The sequence below is a fragment of the Artemia franciscana genome, chromosome 5, assembly GCF_032884065.1.
Source record: "Artemia franciscana chromosome 5, ASM3288406v1, whole genome shotgun sequence".
Taxonomy (NCBI): domain Eukaryota; kingdom Metazoa; phylum Arthropoda; class Branchiopoda; order Anostraca; family Artemiidae; genus Artemia; species Artemia franciscana.
The window spans coordinates 6,802,253-6,816,384 of NC_088867.1; the positions used below are offsets into that span (position 1 = coordinate 6,802,253).

General features: G+C 36.5%; 1 protein-coding gene across 1 annotated transcript in view; it reads right to left on the minus strand.

The window, feature by feature from the left end:
- The window catches only part of LOC136026819 (protein son of sevenless-like), a 104,213-nt gene that overhangs the window by 66,436 nt on the left and 23,645 nt on the right, over nucleotides 1–14,132 (minus strand). Inside the window, exons 4-5 of the mRNA XM_065703521.1 lie at nucleotides 11,310–11,453; nucleotides 433–516 (exon numbers count right to left, since the gene is read on the minus strand). Of these exons, the coding sequence (XP_065559593.1) occupies nucleotides 433–516; nucleotides 11,310–11,453 (228 nt within the window). The remainder of the gene's footprint in view (nucleotides 1–432; nucleotides 517–11,309; nucleotides 11,454–14,132) is intronic.

A 14,132-nucleotide genomic window follows, 5' to 3' on the forward strand; every position in this document is an offset into this window, starting at 1 on the left:
GTTTTTATGGCTCTCCAGATTTCAGAGCTTCAAAAAAGAGATCAAGGATTTATAATTGTTCATATAATTTAATTAATCACATTCCTTTCATTTATGATAGCAATGTGAAATGACTCAAGTGATTCATGCTCAAATTCGCGTAACGTTCATAGAATCTCAAAATAGTATTAGGGTTTTACATTTGGGAGAAGCTAAATCCAATGAAAATATACGGGGTGTTTTATCATAATGGCAAAGAATTAAAAACTTTATTATCTAGATATAGCAGGGGGGGGGGCACTTGGAAGGTTTAAATAAATGAGAATCGCCAAATTTATCACTCTTTTTTCTGACAATTCCAGGCAGAAAACCAATTGAAACTAGTCTTAGATAATTTAAAAAGTTTACAAAATTTTTCAGAAAGATATTAAACCTTATCATATGGATACTCACGTTTAATATGTCCGCACCAATACATTCCAAGACACCCATAATGTACAGGGAAACTTGGTAGTCTACCTTATTCATCAATATTTCCTAAAATTAAACTCAAGTTAATCTTCTAGAACAAGTAAACCATTAAAGATAGAACAAAAGAGAGAAAGAGAAGAGAGACACAAAAGATAGAGCGAGAGAGAGAGAATAGAGGGAAGGTAAGGGGGAGGGGGAGAGAGGATGGGTAAAGGCATCAAAAACAGTACATGTGCGATCATAGACACATTATAAAGGCAGGTCAACACAGCACGATTACAGAGCATAATATGCTGCTAGTCTTGGCAAGCATTAACCTACCATAAAAAATGTTTGAAACTCCTCAATTAAGAAAACCAAAAACAGTTTTCTCAGAATCAGTTCTACTGGAAGCTTTGTTTTAATTGACAGTTAATTGCTTTGTTTAGCTTTCTGATAAATTTTACTCCCTAGAAGTCTCCTGATGAAGATAATCATAGTGAGCAAGATTATGACGACCTACTATTCAGCTATTACGTTTCAAAAGAAAAAAGATTGTTTCTAGGTCTTGCTTTCAAGACCATCTACAACTTGGACGTTCGAATTCTTGCTTTTCTAGAGTCCTGCATGCAAATCTAAAAAAGATCGATGAATGAAGATGGATGAGGGGTAGTTGGAGGTCATTAAAATAAAGGAATCCCCTTCCAAAAACTAGATAAATTTCTACTTTTATTTTAAAAATAATCCACCAAAGTATTCTTCAGCTAAAACTCTGGATGGTCTAATATCCTATTTTATACATTTCTATAGCTAAATAAATACTATAGTAAATTTTTTCAATAAAGAGGTTGGATTCGCATATTTGACCTTGCTCTAAGGGTAATCCTAATGTTTTCTGTTTAATTAGAAGGTCAATTTCTTTAATATGCCACAATGGGAAGAGGCTCACAGCATTATAAATAGAAAAGAAGTAAGCGAACACACAACTTGACATATCTTTGAAGATAATAATAATATTTTATTGCATTATTCTATTACTAGTGAGTAAAGCCTATGGGTTTTTTCATTGAAATTCACATTGCTTCACAAACGAATTTAGTAGGTTTCGTATCCATATTCTGTTCCTAAGTTTTACATATGATCACTCTCACGCAAGTAGATTATAAACGTGAAAAAATAGTAGATTATAGACGTGCAAGTAGATTATAGACGTGATTATAGACGCTATTCAGTGAAAAAACTTGCAGCCAACATCAACAAATCTCAAACATAGTGTTTGACCTAATCATTTAAATAGCCACCTAGTTCTCTTTAACTGCTAATTGTAGCATTCTGTCCAACCCTTATCATTCTAACCAAGACCGAACTTAGAGCTTATTGCTGCCACAACTGAAGTAAAGAACCACCTGAGCTTTTGCAGCGATTAAAATTGGAGGTAGCAAAGAAAACATAGTTAGGCTAAGGATTTATAGTGAAATGATCGACCTTTTCAATCTTTGACCTACATTTTTAACATATACATATATATATATATATACTAGCTGTTGGGGTGGCGCTTCGCGCCACCCCAACACCTAGTTGGTGGGGCGCTTCGCGCCCCCCCAAGCCCCCCCGCGCGCGTAAGTCGTTACGCGCCATATTAGTTACGCGCCATTGTAGTTGTGTCCCTGTGTCCCACCTGTGAATATAGATAGATTTATATATGTGTTTCAAACTACGTAAAAATTGCGAATATACAACATTCTTGGCTTTCCCATTGTCTGTCCATATACAAAGCCGTATGTACTAATAATGACGTCATATGCAAACGCTCTTTTTACAAACAAACAAACATGCATACACACAACTCGTTTTTATATAGATAGATAGATAGATAGATACAATACAAATTAACTACGTAAAACTTGTGAATATACAACAGTCTTCGCTGTCCCATTGTCTGTGCGTATAAATAGATTGTCAGGTTTACCGACCCTCAAAGATGCAACATACAATTGTACATTGGTAAAGCAATCTGTATTAAGATCTATACCGCATTTTTCTAGTGATTGCCCTTGAGCTTTGTTGATGGTGGTTGCAAATGCTAATCGAATTGGGAATTGCAATCTTTTAAATTGAAAAAGCAGATCCGTTGGAATCATGGGAATGCGAGGAATAAGAACAGCCTCACCCTCATAAGGCCCTGTCAAGATTGTGGCATCTATTAGGTTTTCCATTGTTTTTTTTTTACGGCAAGTCGTCATTTATAACTGCATCTCGCAAATGAATGTATTGTTCAGAGCGGAGCTTGGTCTGATTCAGGCGGATATATAGCAAACGTTCTGATTCAATTTTAGCATACATATCCACGACAAATTGGTGAAACAATTCACGGCATTTTAAAATATAATTTTCTTCATCCTGCCGAATCATTAGTCTATAGGAATAATAATGCATTGCACTGCATTTCTTATTCATTTCTTTGTTAGTGGCTGGATTCATCAATTTAATATTAAAGTGATAGCCGTCGGCTCCATCCCAAAAAATTATAGGATATTGTAGGGCATCGTAGCATCGATGAGTTTCAGCAATTCTTAACAACTGAGCGTTTCGCTTATGTAGAATAATATCTCGAGGTAAAAACTGATCACCGACCATAACGATTGCCACTTCGTCGATAGTCGGAGCATTGTATCTACGCACATGTTGGCCAGGAGGCGTTTTGTCAGCGGAAATAACAATTTTATGAGTATCAGTAGGCATCAAATCGATGGCTGTTTTGAACAGACGCACTAAATTATTATTTTCGTGGAAAAGATGTTGCAATTGGGAAACGATTGTCCTTTCAACGTTGGGAGAAATTTCACAACGTGCATTCAATTCAGAATTTCTATCACTGATGAAGTACAATTGTAAAAATTTATGATTCTCGCCTGAGAATGGTAGAAGGGACCCTGCTTTATGATAAATTTGCCCTTTTACTTTGAAAGTAGACATAAATTGATCTGGATTTTCGATTTGGGCTCAAAACGACGTCATTTGGAAACATGAGTTGTATTGTCTGATTTTTGACAAAAAACGCTTAGATTCTGACGTAGTTCCAGTAAGGAAAGTCTTCAATGGCTCTGGTGGTGCAGCCAATAGAGGAAGTTTAACTTTTCCTGAGGCGCAACACATTCCCATTGTTTCACCATTGAATTTCAAGGCCTTGCAATAGGGACAAATTTTAGACATTGTCCCGATTTGAACACATCTACTCAAGCTATAATCATCGACTGGGTTGTACCTGAATGCCAGGCGATAACTTTCAGATTGCTCTGATTCCTCGGCACGCTTTCTTTTCTTACTTTCTCTATCAGCAGCAAGCCTGATTTCTTGCTGTTCTTGTAATTCCTCGGCACGCTTTCTTTTCTTACTTTCTCTATCAGCAGCAAGCCTGATTTCTTGCTGTTCTTGTGATTCCTCGGCACGCTTTCTTTTCTTACTTTCTCTATCAGCAGCAAGCCTGATTTCTTGCTGTTCTTGTAATTCCTCGGCAAGCCTTCTTTTTTCACATTCTCTTTTAGCAGCAAGTCTGCTTCTGCGTTGCTCTGGTAGTTCCTCGGCATGCTTTCTGTTCTTTCTTTCTCTATCAGCCTCAAGCCTGTTTCCCTGCTGGTCTTTTGATTCCTCGGTACGCCTTCTTTTTTCACTTTCTCTTTTAGCAGCAAGTCTGCTTCTGCGTTGCTCTGGTAGTTCCTCGGCATGCTTTCTGTTCTTTCTTTCTCTATCAACCTCAAGCCTGTTTCCCTGCTGGTCTTTTGATTCCTCGGCACGCCTTATTTTTTCACTTTCTCTTTTAGCAGCAAGTCTGCTTTCGCGTTGCTCTGGTAGTTCCTCGGCACGCTTTCTTTTCTGACTTTCTCTATCATCAGCAAGTTTTTTGGCATAGACTCTTTGAGCATCTTCATCAGTCATTGTAAACTTAAACATTAATAGATTTCTACGCGAACATATGTCTTATATAACTTGAATGACGTCACCTTCAAAGCAAAAATGACGGCAACTAATTTCATGACGTCAGCCGAAACATGACGTCACCTGATCCACAGATCCACAGATCCACAGACAGACAGACAACTTATTTTTATATATATAGATATATATATATTATATTTTATATAATTATATAAAATAATATATTTATATGTTATATTTTATTTTTTATATTTATATTTTAGTCGTCACAAAAATGCCGACTAAAATTGACTTTGAACACTTCAGAATCTTAGAATTTATTTATCTCCCGAAACGTTGCTTCAATTTCCACAAAATCGGCTAGATGTCGACACAGTGTAAAAATGCCAAGATATGTTGTGCTCAGAATTACCACGTTGCAACCAAAGAAGCCCGTGTGAGAATCCGATTCACTGTTTGAACTGTCAAAGCACCAATATATCTATATATATAAGAATAAGTTGTTTGTGTGTCTGTCGACTGACGTCATGTTTGTGTGTCGACTGACGTCATGTTTGTCGACTGACGAAATTATAAGGATTGAGCTGTATGCGTCATGAAGTTGTTTGTAGACTGACGTCATGTTTGTCAACTGATGAAATTACAGACCAGGACACCGGGACAAAAATGACACCGGGACACAGGGAATATAAATGACGACCGGGAACCTCAAAGAGAAATTACAGACTGGGACACCGGGACGTAAATCACGACCGGGACTCAGGGAATATAAATGACGACCGGGACACAGGGACACAACTACAACGGGGACGCCGGGGGCACAGGAAAGATATATAAATGACGACCGGGACACAGGGATTGTTCGAAGAGAAATTACAGACCGGGACACAAATGACGACCGGGACACCGGGACACAGGGAATATAAATGACAACCGGGACACTCAAAGAGAAATTACAAACTGGGACACCGGGACACAAATGACGACCGGGACACAGGGAATATAAATGATGACCGGGACACAGGGACACATCATTAGAATAATGAGGTATAGATCTGAATACGGATTGTTTTTCCCATGGACAATTATATGTTGCATGTTCAAGAGTCAGTAAACCTGACAATATATATATATATATATATATATATATATATATATATATATATATATATATATATATATATATATATATATATATATATATATATATATATATATATGTATATATATATATATATATATATATATATATATATATATATATATATATACTAGCTGTTGGGGTTCGCGCCACCCCAACACCTAGATGGTGGGGCGCTTCGCGCCCCCCCAAGCCCCCCCGCGCGCGTAAGTCGTTACGCGCCATATTAGTTACGCGCCATTGTAGTTGTGTCCCTGTGTCCCACCTGTGAATATAGATAGATTTATATATGTGTTTCAAACTACGTAAACATTGCGAATATACAACATTCTTGGCTTTCCCATTGTCTGTCCATATACAAAGCCGTATGTACTAATAATGACGTCATATGCAAACGCTCTTTTTACAAACAAACAAACATGCATACACACAACTCGTTTTTATATAGATAGATAGATAGATAGATACAATACAAATTAACTACGTAAAACTTGTGAATATACAACAGTCTTCGCTGTCCCATTGTCTGTGCGTATAAATAGATTGTCAGGTTTACCGACCCTCAAAGATGCAACATACAATTGTACATTGGTAAAGCAATCTGTATTAAGATCTATACCGCATTTTTCTAGTGATTGCCCTTGAGCTTTGTTGATGGTGGTTGCAAATGCTAATCGAATTGGGAATTGCAATCTTTTAAATTGAAAAAGCAGATCCGTTGGAATCATGGGAATGCGAGGAATAAGAACAGCCTCACCCTCATAAGGCCCTGTCAAGATTGTGGCCTCTATTAGGTTTTCCATTGTTTTTTTTACGGCAAGTCGCGTGCCATTGCAAAGCTTTGGTGGGTTGATATTTCTTAAAAGTATTATTGGTACGCCTATTTTTAGTTGTAGCACGTGTGGTGGAAACCCTGAAGGATCTATGGAATTTAAAAATTCAGATGGATAATTAACCGCTTCATTTGGTTCCAAAATACAAATTAACTGCGTAAAACTTGCGAATATACAACATTCTTCGCTGTCCAATTGTCGCTGCATATAAATAGATTGTCAGGTTTACCGACCCTCGAACATGCAACGTACAATTGTCCATGGGAAAAACAATCAGTATTAAGATCTATACCACATTTTTCTAATGATTGACCTTGAGCTTTGTTAATGGTGATTGCAAATGCTAATCGAATTGGGAATTGCAATCTTTTAAATTGAAAAGGCAGATCCGTTGGAATCATGGGAATGCGAGGAATAAGAACAGCCTCACCCTCAAAAGGCCCTGTCAAGATTGTGGCCTCTATTAGGTTTTCCATTGTTTTTTTTTACGGCAAGTCGAGTGCCATTGCAAAGCTTTGGTGGGTTTATATTTCTTAAAAGTATTATTGGTACGCCTATTTCTAGTTGTAGCACGTGTGGTGGAAACCCTGAAAGATCTATGGAATTTAAAAATTCAGATGGATAATTAACCGCTTCATTTGGTTCCAAAACTGTGTCGACTGACTTGTAAAGGACTGCCTGGTCTCGAATCTTGGTCAAAACAATATTGTTGATTTCGTGGACGTCTATATTTTTGGGTGCGAGAATCGCTCTTTCACTTAGCCATTTATTATTTTTATAATTTTTTAGAATATTCGGAAATACTTTTTCAATCAATTCATTTTTGGACGTCACTAAATTACAGAAATCAGCAGGTAGTTGTATACGTCCTGAAATTGAGTCTACTGGGAGCTTTCCGTTTCCCATTGCCAGCAATTGATCTGAAAATGTTTGACCAGAGTCATCGTTTTGCAATCGGACACGCATATTTGTAGTTAATTTTAATGTTTTTACGTGTGCCCATAAATTAGAATTTTTCAGGCAAGCATTCATTTCGTCTGCAGGAGTTGATCTAGGTATTATAGGTAATGTTTGCCTGAAATCTCCCGCAAGCAATATTAATGTGCTGCCAAAGGGTTTCGACTTCCCTCGCAAATCTTTCAAGCATTGATCCAGAGCCTCGAGCGATTTTTTGTGTGCCATTGTGCACTCATCCCAAATAATAAGTTTGCATTGCTGCAATACTTTACCCATCCCAGATGATTTGGAAATATTGCACGTAAGAGTTTCTGTAGAATGCAAATTCAGAGGCAATTTCAAAGCGGAATGAGCAGTTCTTCCACCAGGCAGCAATGTTGCGGCTATTCCGGACGACGCAATTGCCAACGCTATATCATTTTTTGATCGAATTGATGCCAGAATCAGTTTTATCACAAACGTTTTACCAGTACCTCCTGGCGCATCCAAAAAGAAAATTTCTCCAACGTTGTTATCGACACAATGCATTATCGTATCATAAATGTCTTTTTGTTCCGACGTTAACTTGGAAATGTTATTTTGTACATACGACAATAGATCACTCGTACTGTAACTTTGTTCACGATCCAATTCTACACATGTCGAAACAGCAGCGATACGGTTAGGTGAAGGCATTCCCAAATCCTGAAGAGGTTTGTTTGCCATACGTACGCACAAATCTTCTATAACAACTAAAGTGTAGTTATAAATTTCTGATGTAAAATCAAAAGTCATATCTGACGTCTCTAACTGTTTTCGATGGAGTATATCTTCGGACATTTTTGACTTATATTTTTCCCATAACTCTGTAGGAGCTGATGGAGAGCAAGTTGTTAAAATGATGCCAAACAATGCACGAATTTGACTTGGGGTTGACGTTTCGCACGCGTCATTGATGCAGTTATCCCAGTGTTGGTCATTCTCCAATAAATTCAGAGCTTGGCATGCACTACGGTAAGTGTCATGTATAGTACCATTTACAGTCCTCAAATACTCAAAGGATGTCGGACCGGGTACATTCACCAAAAGCAGGCGTAGAAAGAAGCATTCATGTTGATTGGGGTGAACGGTGTAGTCTTCCAATCGTGGTATCTTTGAAGATGGTAGGTTGGCCGTCAACTGACTTACCCTGTTTTCGACGTTCAAATACTTTGTTTTTAGTATTCCACGTGTAATACGAAGGCACTTCAGTATACAGCAGTTTTTTTGCAAAAGAATCATTTTTGCAAAGCGAAAAAAAAGCTGTTAATGTTGTATCTGGTGGATTCAGGACTCTTTGTTGCACGTTGGTTTCCGTGAAATGAACATGTTGACCATTCTGTAAATGTACCGCTAAGTGAACAACAGCTGGACTACGTTCATGTATCGGAAATGAAAGAATTCGCCAAACAGCTTCATTACTGCTTATGTATCTTCCAGCCTGATATTGTACGATTTCATCGAAATCTTTGATTTCGGGCTGCAAGCCAAAAACTGCCATGTCACTGCCTTTGTTGACGTATTTACATATGTATTTGATTGCCTTTACGGAGTTACAGTATTCAACGTTTATGTGTGCATTAAATGTTTTTGATAATAATGGGGAATATGGAACAACCCACTGGTTATCTACTTCGATGGTGGTACCGTTACGCTTCTTTATTATTGCTATTTTACCGCCATCTTCAGTAGATCTTCTTCTATATTGTGGGTAACCATCATTGCCAGTAATTGTGTTTGATACTAAAACTCGAGGATATTGCTTTGTGCACCTTCCTTTGGCCATGCATGGTGAATTTTCGTGAATGACGTCACCGTCAAAGCAAAAATGACGACAACTAATTTCATGACGTCAGCCGACACAGAAACATGACGTCACCTGATCCACAGACAGACAGACAGACAACTTATTTTTATATATATATATATATATATATATATATATATATATATATATATATATATATATGTATATATGTATATATATATATATATATATATATATATATATATATATATATATATATATATATATATATATATATATATATATATATACATATATATATATATATATATATATCTCTATTCACAGGTGGGACACAGGGACACAACTACAATGGTGCGTAACTAATATGGCGCGTAACGACTAACGCGCGCGGGGGGGCTTGGGTACTAGCTGTTGGGCCACCCCAACAGCTAGTATAAAAATAAGTTGTTTGTTTGTGTGTCTGTCGACTGACGTCATATTTGTGTGTCGGCTGATGTCATGTTTGTCGACTGACGTCATTACAAGGATTGAGCTGTATGTCGTCATGAAGTTGTTAGTCGACTGACATCATGTTTGTTGACTGACGAAATTACAGACCGGGACACAAATGACGACCGGGACACAGGGAATTTAAAGACGACCGGGACACTCAAAGAGAAATTACAGACTGGGACACCGGGACACAAATAACGACCGGGACACAGGGAATATAAATGACGACCGGGACACAGAGATATATATATATATGTTTTTAACTACGTAAAAACATATATATATCTATCTATATTCACAGGTGGGACACAAGGACACAACTACAATGGCGCGTAACTAATATGGCGCGTAACGACTTACGCGGGCGGGGGGGCTTGGGGGATGGGGGGCGCGAAGCGCCCCCACCAACTTGGTGTTGGGGTGGCGTGAAGCGCCACTCCAACAGCTAGTATATATATATATTTTTGTTGATGGTGATTGTTAATCGACCATTCCCTCTGTCGTCATCGTCATTTATATATTCCCCTGTGCCCCCCGGCGTCCCCGCTGTAGTTGTGTCCCTGTGTCCCGGTCGTCATTTATATTCCCTGTGTCCCAGTCGTCATTTGTGTCCCGGTGTCCCAGTCTGTGATTTCTCTTTGAGTGTCCCGGGCGTCATTTATATTCCTTGTGTCCCGGTGTCCCGGTCGTCATTTGTGTCCCGGTCTGTATATACATTCATTTTTGAATTGGTCTTTTTTTAGTTTTTAGTTTTTTACCTTTTTTAGTTTTTTTAGTTATACCTCATGATTCTAATGATTGCCCTTGAGCTTTGTTGATGGTGATTGCTAATCGAACATTCCCTGTGTCGCCGTCGTCATTTATATATCCCCCTGTGCCCCCCGGCGTCCCCGTTCTAGTTGTGTCCCTGTGTCCCGGTCGTCATTTGTATCCCGGTGTCCCGGTCTGTATATACATTCGTTTTTGAAATGGTATATGCTGAAATACATTTTTGTATTTTTCCCCTTTTTTTCTTTTTAGTTTTTACTTTTTTTTAGTTTTTTTTCTTTTTTTATTTTTGATTTTTTTAGTTTTATTTTTCTCCTTTATTTTTCATTTTTTTTTTTCCTTTATTTATTTATTTTTTTTTTTTTTTATTTTTTTTTTTTTTTTTTTTTTTTTTTTTTTTTTTTTTTTTTTTATTTTTTTTTTTTTTTTAGTTTTTTTTATTAGTTTTTAGTTTTTTTTTTCTTTTTAGTTTTTTGTAGTTCTTACCTTTTTTTTAGTTTTTTTTTTTTTTTTTACTTATGTCCTGGTCGTCATTTATACTCCCTGTGTCCCGGTCGTCATTTGTGTCCCGGTGCTTTGTTGATGGTGATTGCTAATCGAACATTCCTTGTGTCCCGGTCGCTTTCTCTTTGAGTGTCCCGGTCGTCATTTATATTCCCTATGTGCCGGTGTCCTGGTCGTCATTTGTGTCCCGATGTCCCGGTCTGTAATTTCGTCAGTCGAAAACATGACGTCAGTCGACACACAAACATGACGTCACTCGACAGACACACACACACACACACACACACACACACAGACAACTTATTTATATATATATATATATATATATATATTTATATATATATATATATATATATATATATATATATATATATATATATATATATATATATATATATATATATATATGTATATATATATATATTGACAAGCAATAAAAATATAATATATAAAAATAAACCTTTTGGAGTAGTGAGTGAACTTTTTCGGCAGGCAAAGTAACGGGGCATTTCTTCTTTCCTTTCTCAACAGCACTGTGCGCCTCTTTAATGGCCCATCTATCAATCGGATTAGGAAACATCTTTTGTATCCTCTCTTCAACATCCTACAAAACATTATGTAATGGTATTAATCTTTATGTGTTATTTTAAAACAAATATCTATAAAGAGAGGAGGGAGGTTTTGGGTGCAAAGCTTATTTTTCTTTCTCTCTTTCCAACAAAATGTGTTAGAAATCTAGCAGAAATCAAGATACATAACGACTGCTTCAAGCTAAAAATGGATAAGTTTCATCTTAGTTGAGTCTTTACTCTGCTTGTACCAGTTTTCAGACAAGCTTGTTCTAGGTTGCAAGGATATGAATGAAATACAAATAAAATATATAATGAGCCGAAATTAAGTCATTTAATAAGTCACACTTAAAACGATGAAAGTTTCTACGATTGAATTAGTTGAACCTCAAACGAGCACAAATTAAAATGAATAACCACATCAAACTCAAAAATAGCATATACTACTCTGCATGAATAAACAAAACCTAAAAGGTGTAAAATTATAATGGATAATTTAATCAGACTTGAAACGAACACAAATTGCCATAAATAAGAGTGAATCTTCCACCATCTTATACCCTTGAAAGACTAACCTTTGGTTCCCCATTGACGCGATTCCTTTTCTAACGCAAAGCGGCTCACGAATACCTTTGGTTCCCACCGCTGCCATTTTTTTTTAAACAAAGCGGCTCATGGGTACCTTTGGTTCCCACCAGTGCGATTTTTTTAACGCAAAACGGTTCACGGATAGCGGATGCAGGAAAATCGAAAAAATATTCACACAAAAACGGTTCACTATAGCCGTTGAAGCGCAAAGATATTATGGGACGTTTAAAAAGCATATGCACAATAATACAAGTCTTATCTTAAATATCAGCCTTATCTCTTTGGCTCATTTCCCTGGAAACATTCCCCCAGGGCTCGCCTATTAAAATTTTGCATTAAAAGGATAGGACCCTCATGTTGTTTGTCAAATATTAATGGAAAACTTGTGATAAACATGTTTAGTTTCTCAATTACTTGCAATTTATGGTTCTAAAAGCTTTGAATTCAAAATAACGGAACACAAACTTGGGCAGTTATGAGCAGCCGAAAACGGAGGAAATTTGACAGACCACGCAAAACCAGCCGTTTTTGCGTAAAATCACGTCAGTGGAAAAACAGAGTAAAGTCTTATTTGTGCTTTGATGAAAATGATTTATGTGTTCAATAGCATACTTTTTATTTGTCAACGCACCAAAAAGAATATACAATGCTAATCAAGGCTTGCAAATACGGTTAAGTGGGGCCACTGCCTTATCAAATCCTCTAAAAGGCTAGGGTGGCATTTACACTTTAATGAAAATATTATGCATTGTGAAGTATTTTTCATTTTCTTGAATGGTTTAGAAGAGAAGCATCTAACAATAACTATAGCAATCTGTTCAGTTTGCAGAAGCAATATTTTGGGTAGGCAAATCGATAAATCATTCACCAATTGATTTTCAGTACATTTGAAAGGAATAACACACAACTAAGAAGAAAGACAGCATTGGTGAAAATGCATCAACTATTGACTTGCTTATTAATTCTAACTTGTCTGTTCATTTCAGGCTTTATTTATTCATTCAAAATATTTTCTGTCTGATTTGAAGTTGGACTAATATTATGACTTTATAGCAGCTCGTTTTGTGTTTCGATCTTGACACTTCTGAGTTTCTTTGGAAGACACACTTTTAAATTAATATCTGTTCATTTCTTTTATTTACGCAGTGTTTATCCTTCTTTCCAGTTTTTCTGCTTAAGAGTTAAAATATTACATTACAATTTGTGGGAGATTTGAATAGTCAATTAAAATGTTCGATCGGACGTAATATTGTGCAATGCTTTTTTAATAATAAGTTTGGGATTGTTGGATTTCTGTTAATTTTCAGTTGAGCAAAGAATATGACTTTATTTCTACTCGTTTTACGTTTCAATTTCAATCTTAACTCTTCTTTGAATTTCTTTTGGAAACCATCTTTTTAAATTAATATCTGTTCACATTTTTTTTTTTTTTTTACTTATGCAGTGTAATTATGGTATAACTTGTAGAGATCCTTTTAATATTTATTTTTTCTGCTTAAAAGTAAAAGTATTAAACGGCAATCTAAATTTTTAAGCAAAATGTGAATAGTCAATCAAAATGTTGACTGACTTTCAAAACTTGTTGGGTGTTTGCCCGTGCCGTTTACACTTGCCATTTAACCAAATACTTGGACTATCTACCTTAGTTCTTCTGCCCTAGGAATGACGCATGGACGGGTAATATTTAGACTTATCTATTAACAAATAAACAATCCCAATAAAAGGTTAATGCCAAATTTACCTCTTACTCAATCGGATTATGTGTCTTGGCTTTTTCTAAAAATAGCCATGGCTTGATGACCACGACTGCTTGATTTTAATTCAGAATCAACGGAACTTAACAAAAATGTTAAGTTCAGGTCGGATTGGGAGCTAAATTTTAGCGATACGGATTGATAATCCGCACGATTTTTTGTCTTCGATGGAACTAATATATTCATCCTAAAGGCACTCTTGAATATAGAAGTACTTTATCCATTTACTCTTAATTTGCGTAATAAAAACGCAGTAGTACCCCCCACTTCCCTTGTTTGGCCCTTATGAAAAATCCCAATTGGTTTTCTTTCTCCATTGGAAGAATACAAATTCAATAGCATGGAGGAGAATAAACCAACTTTGAAGGCAAA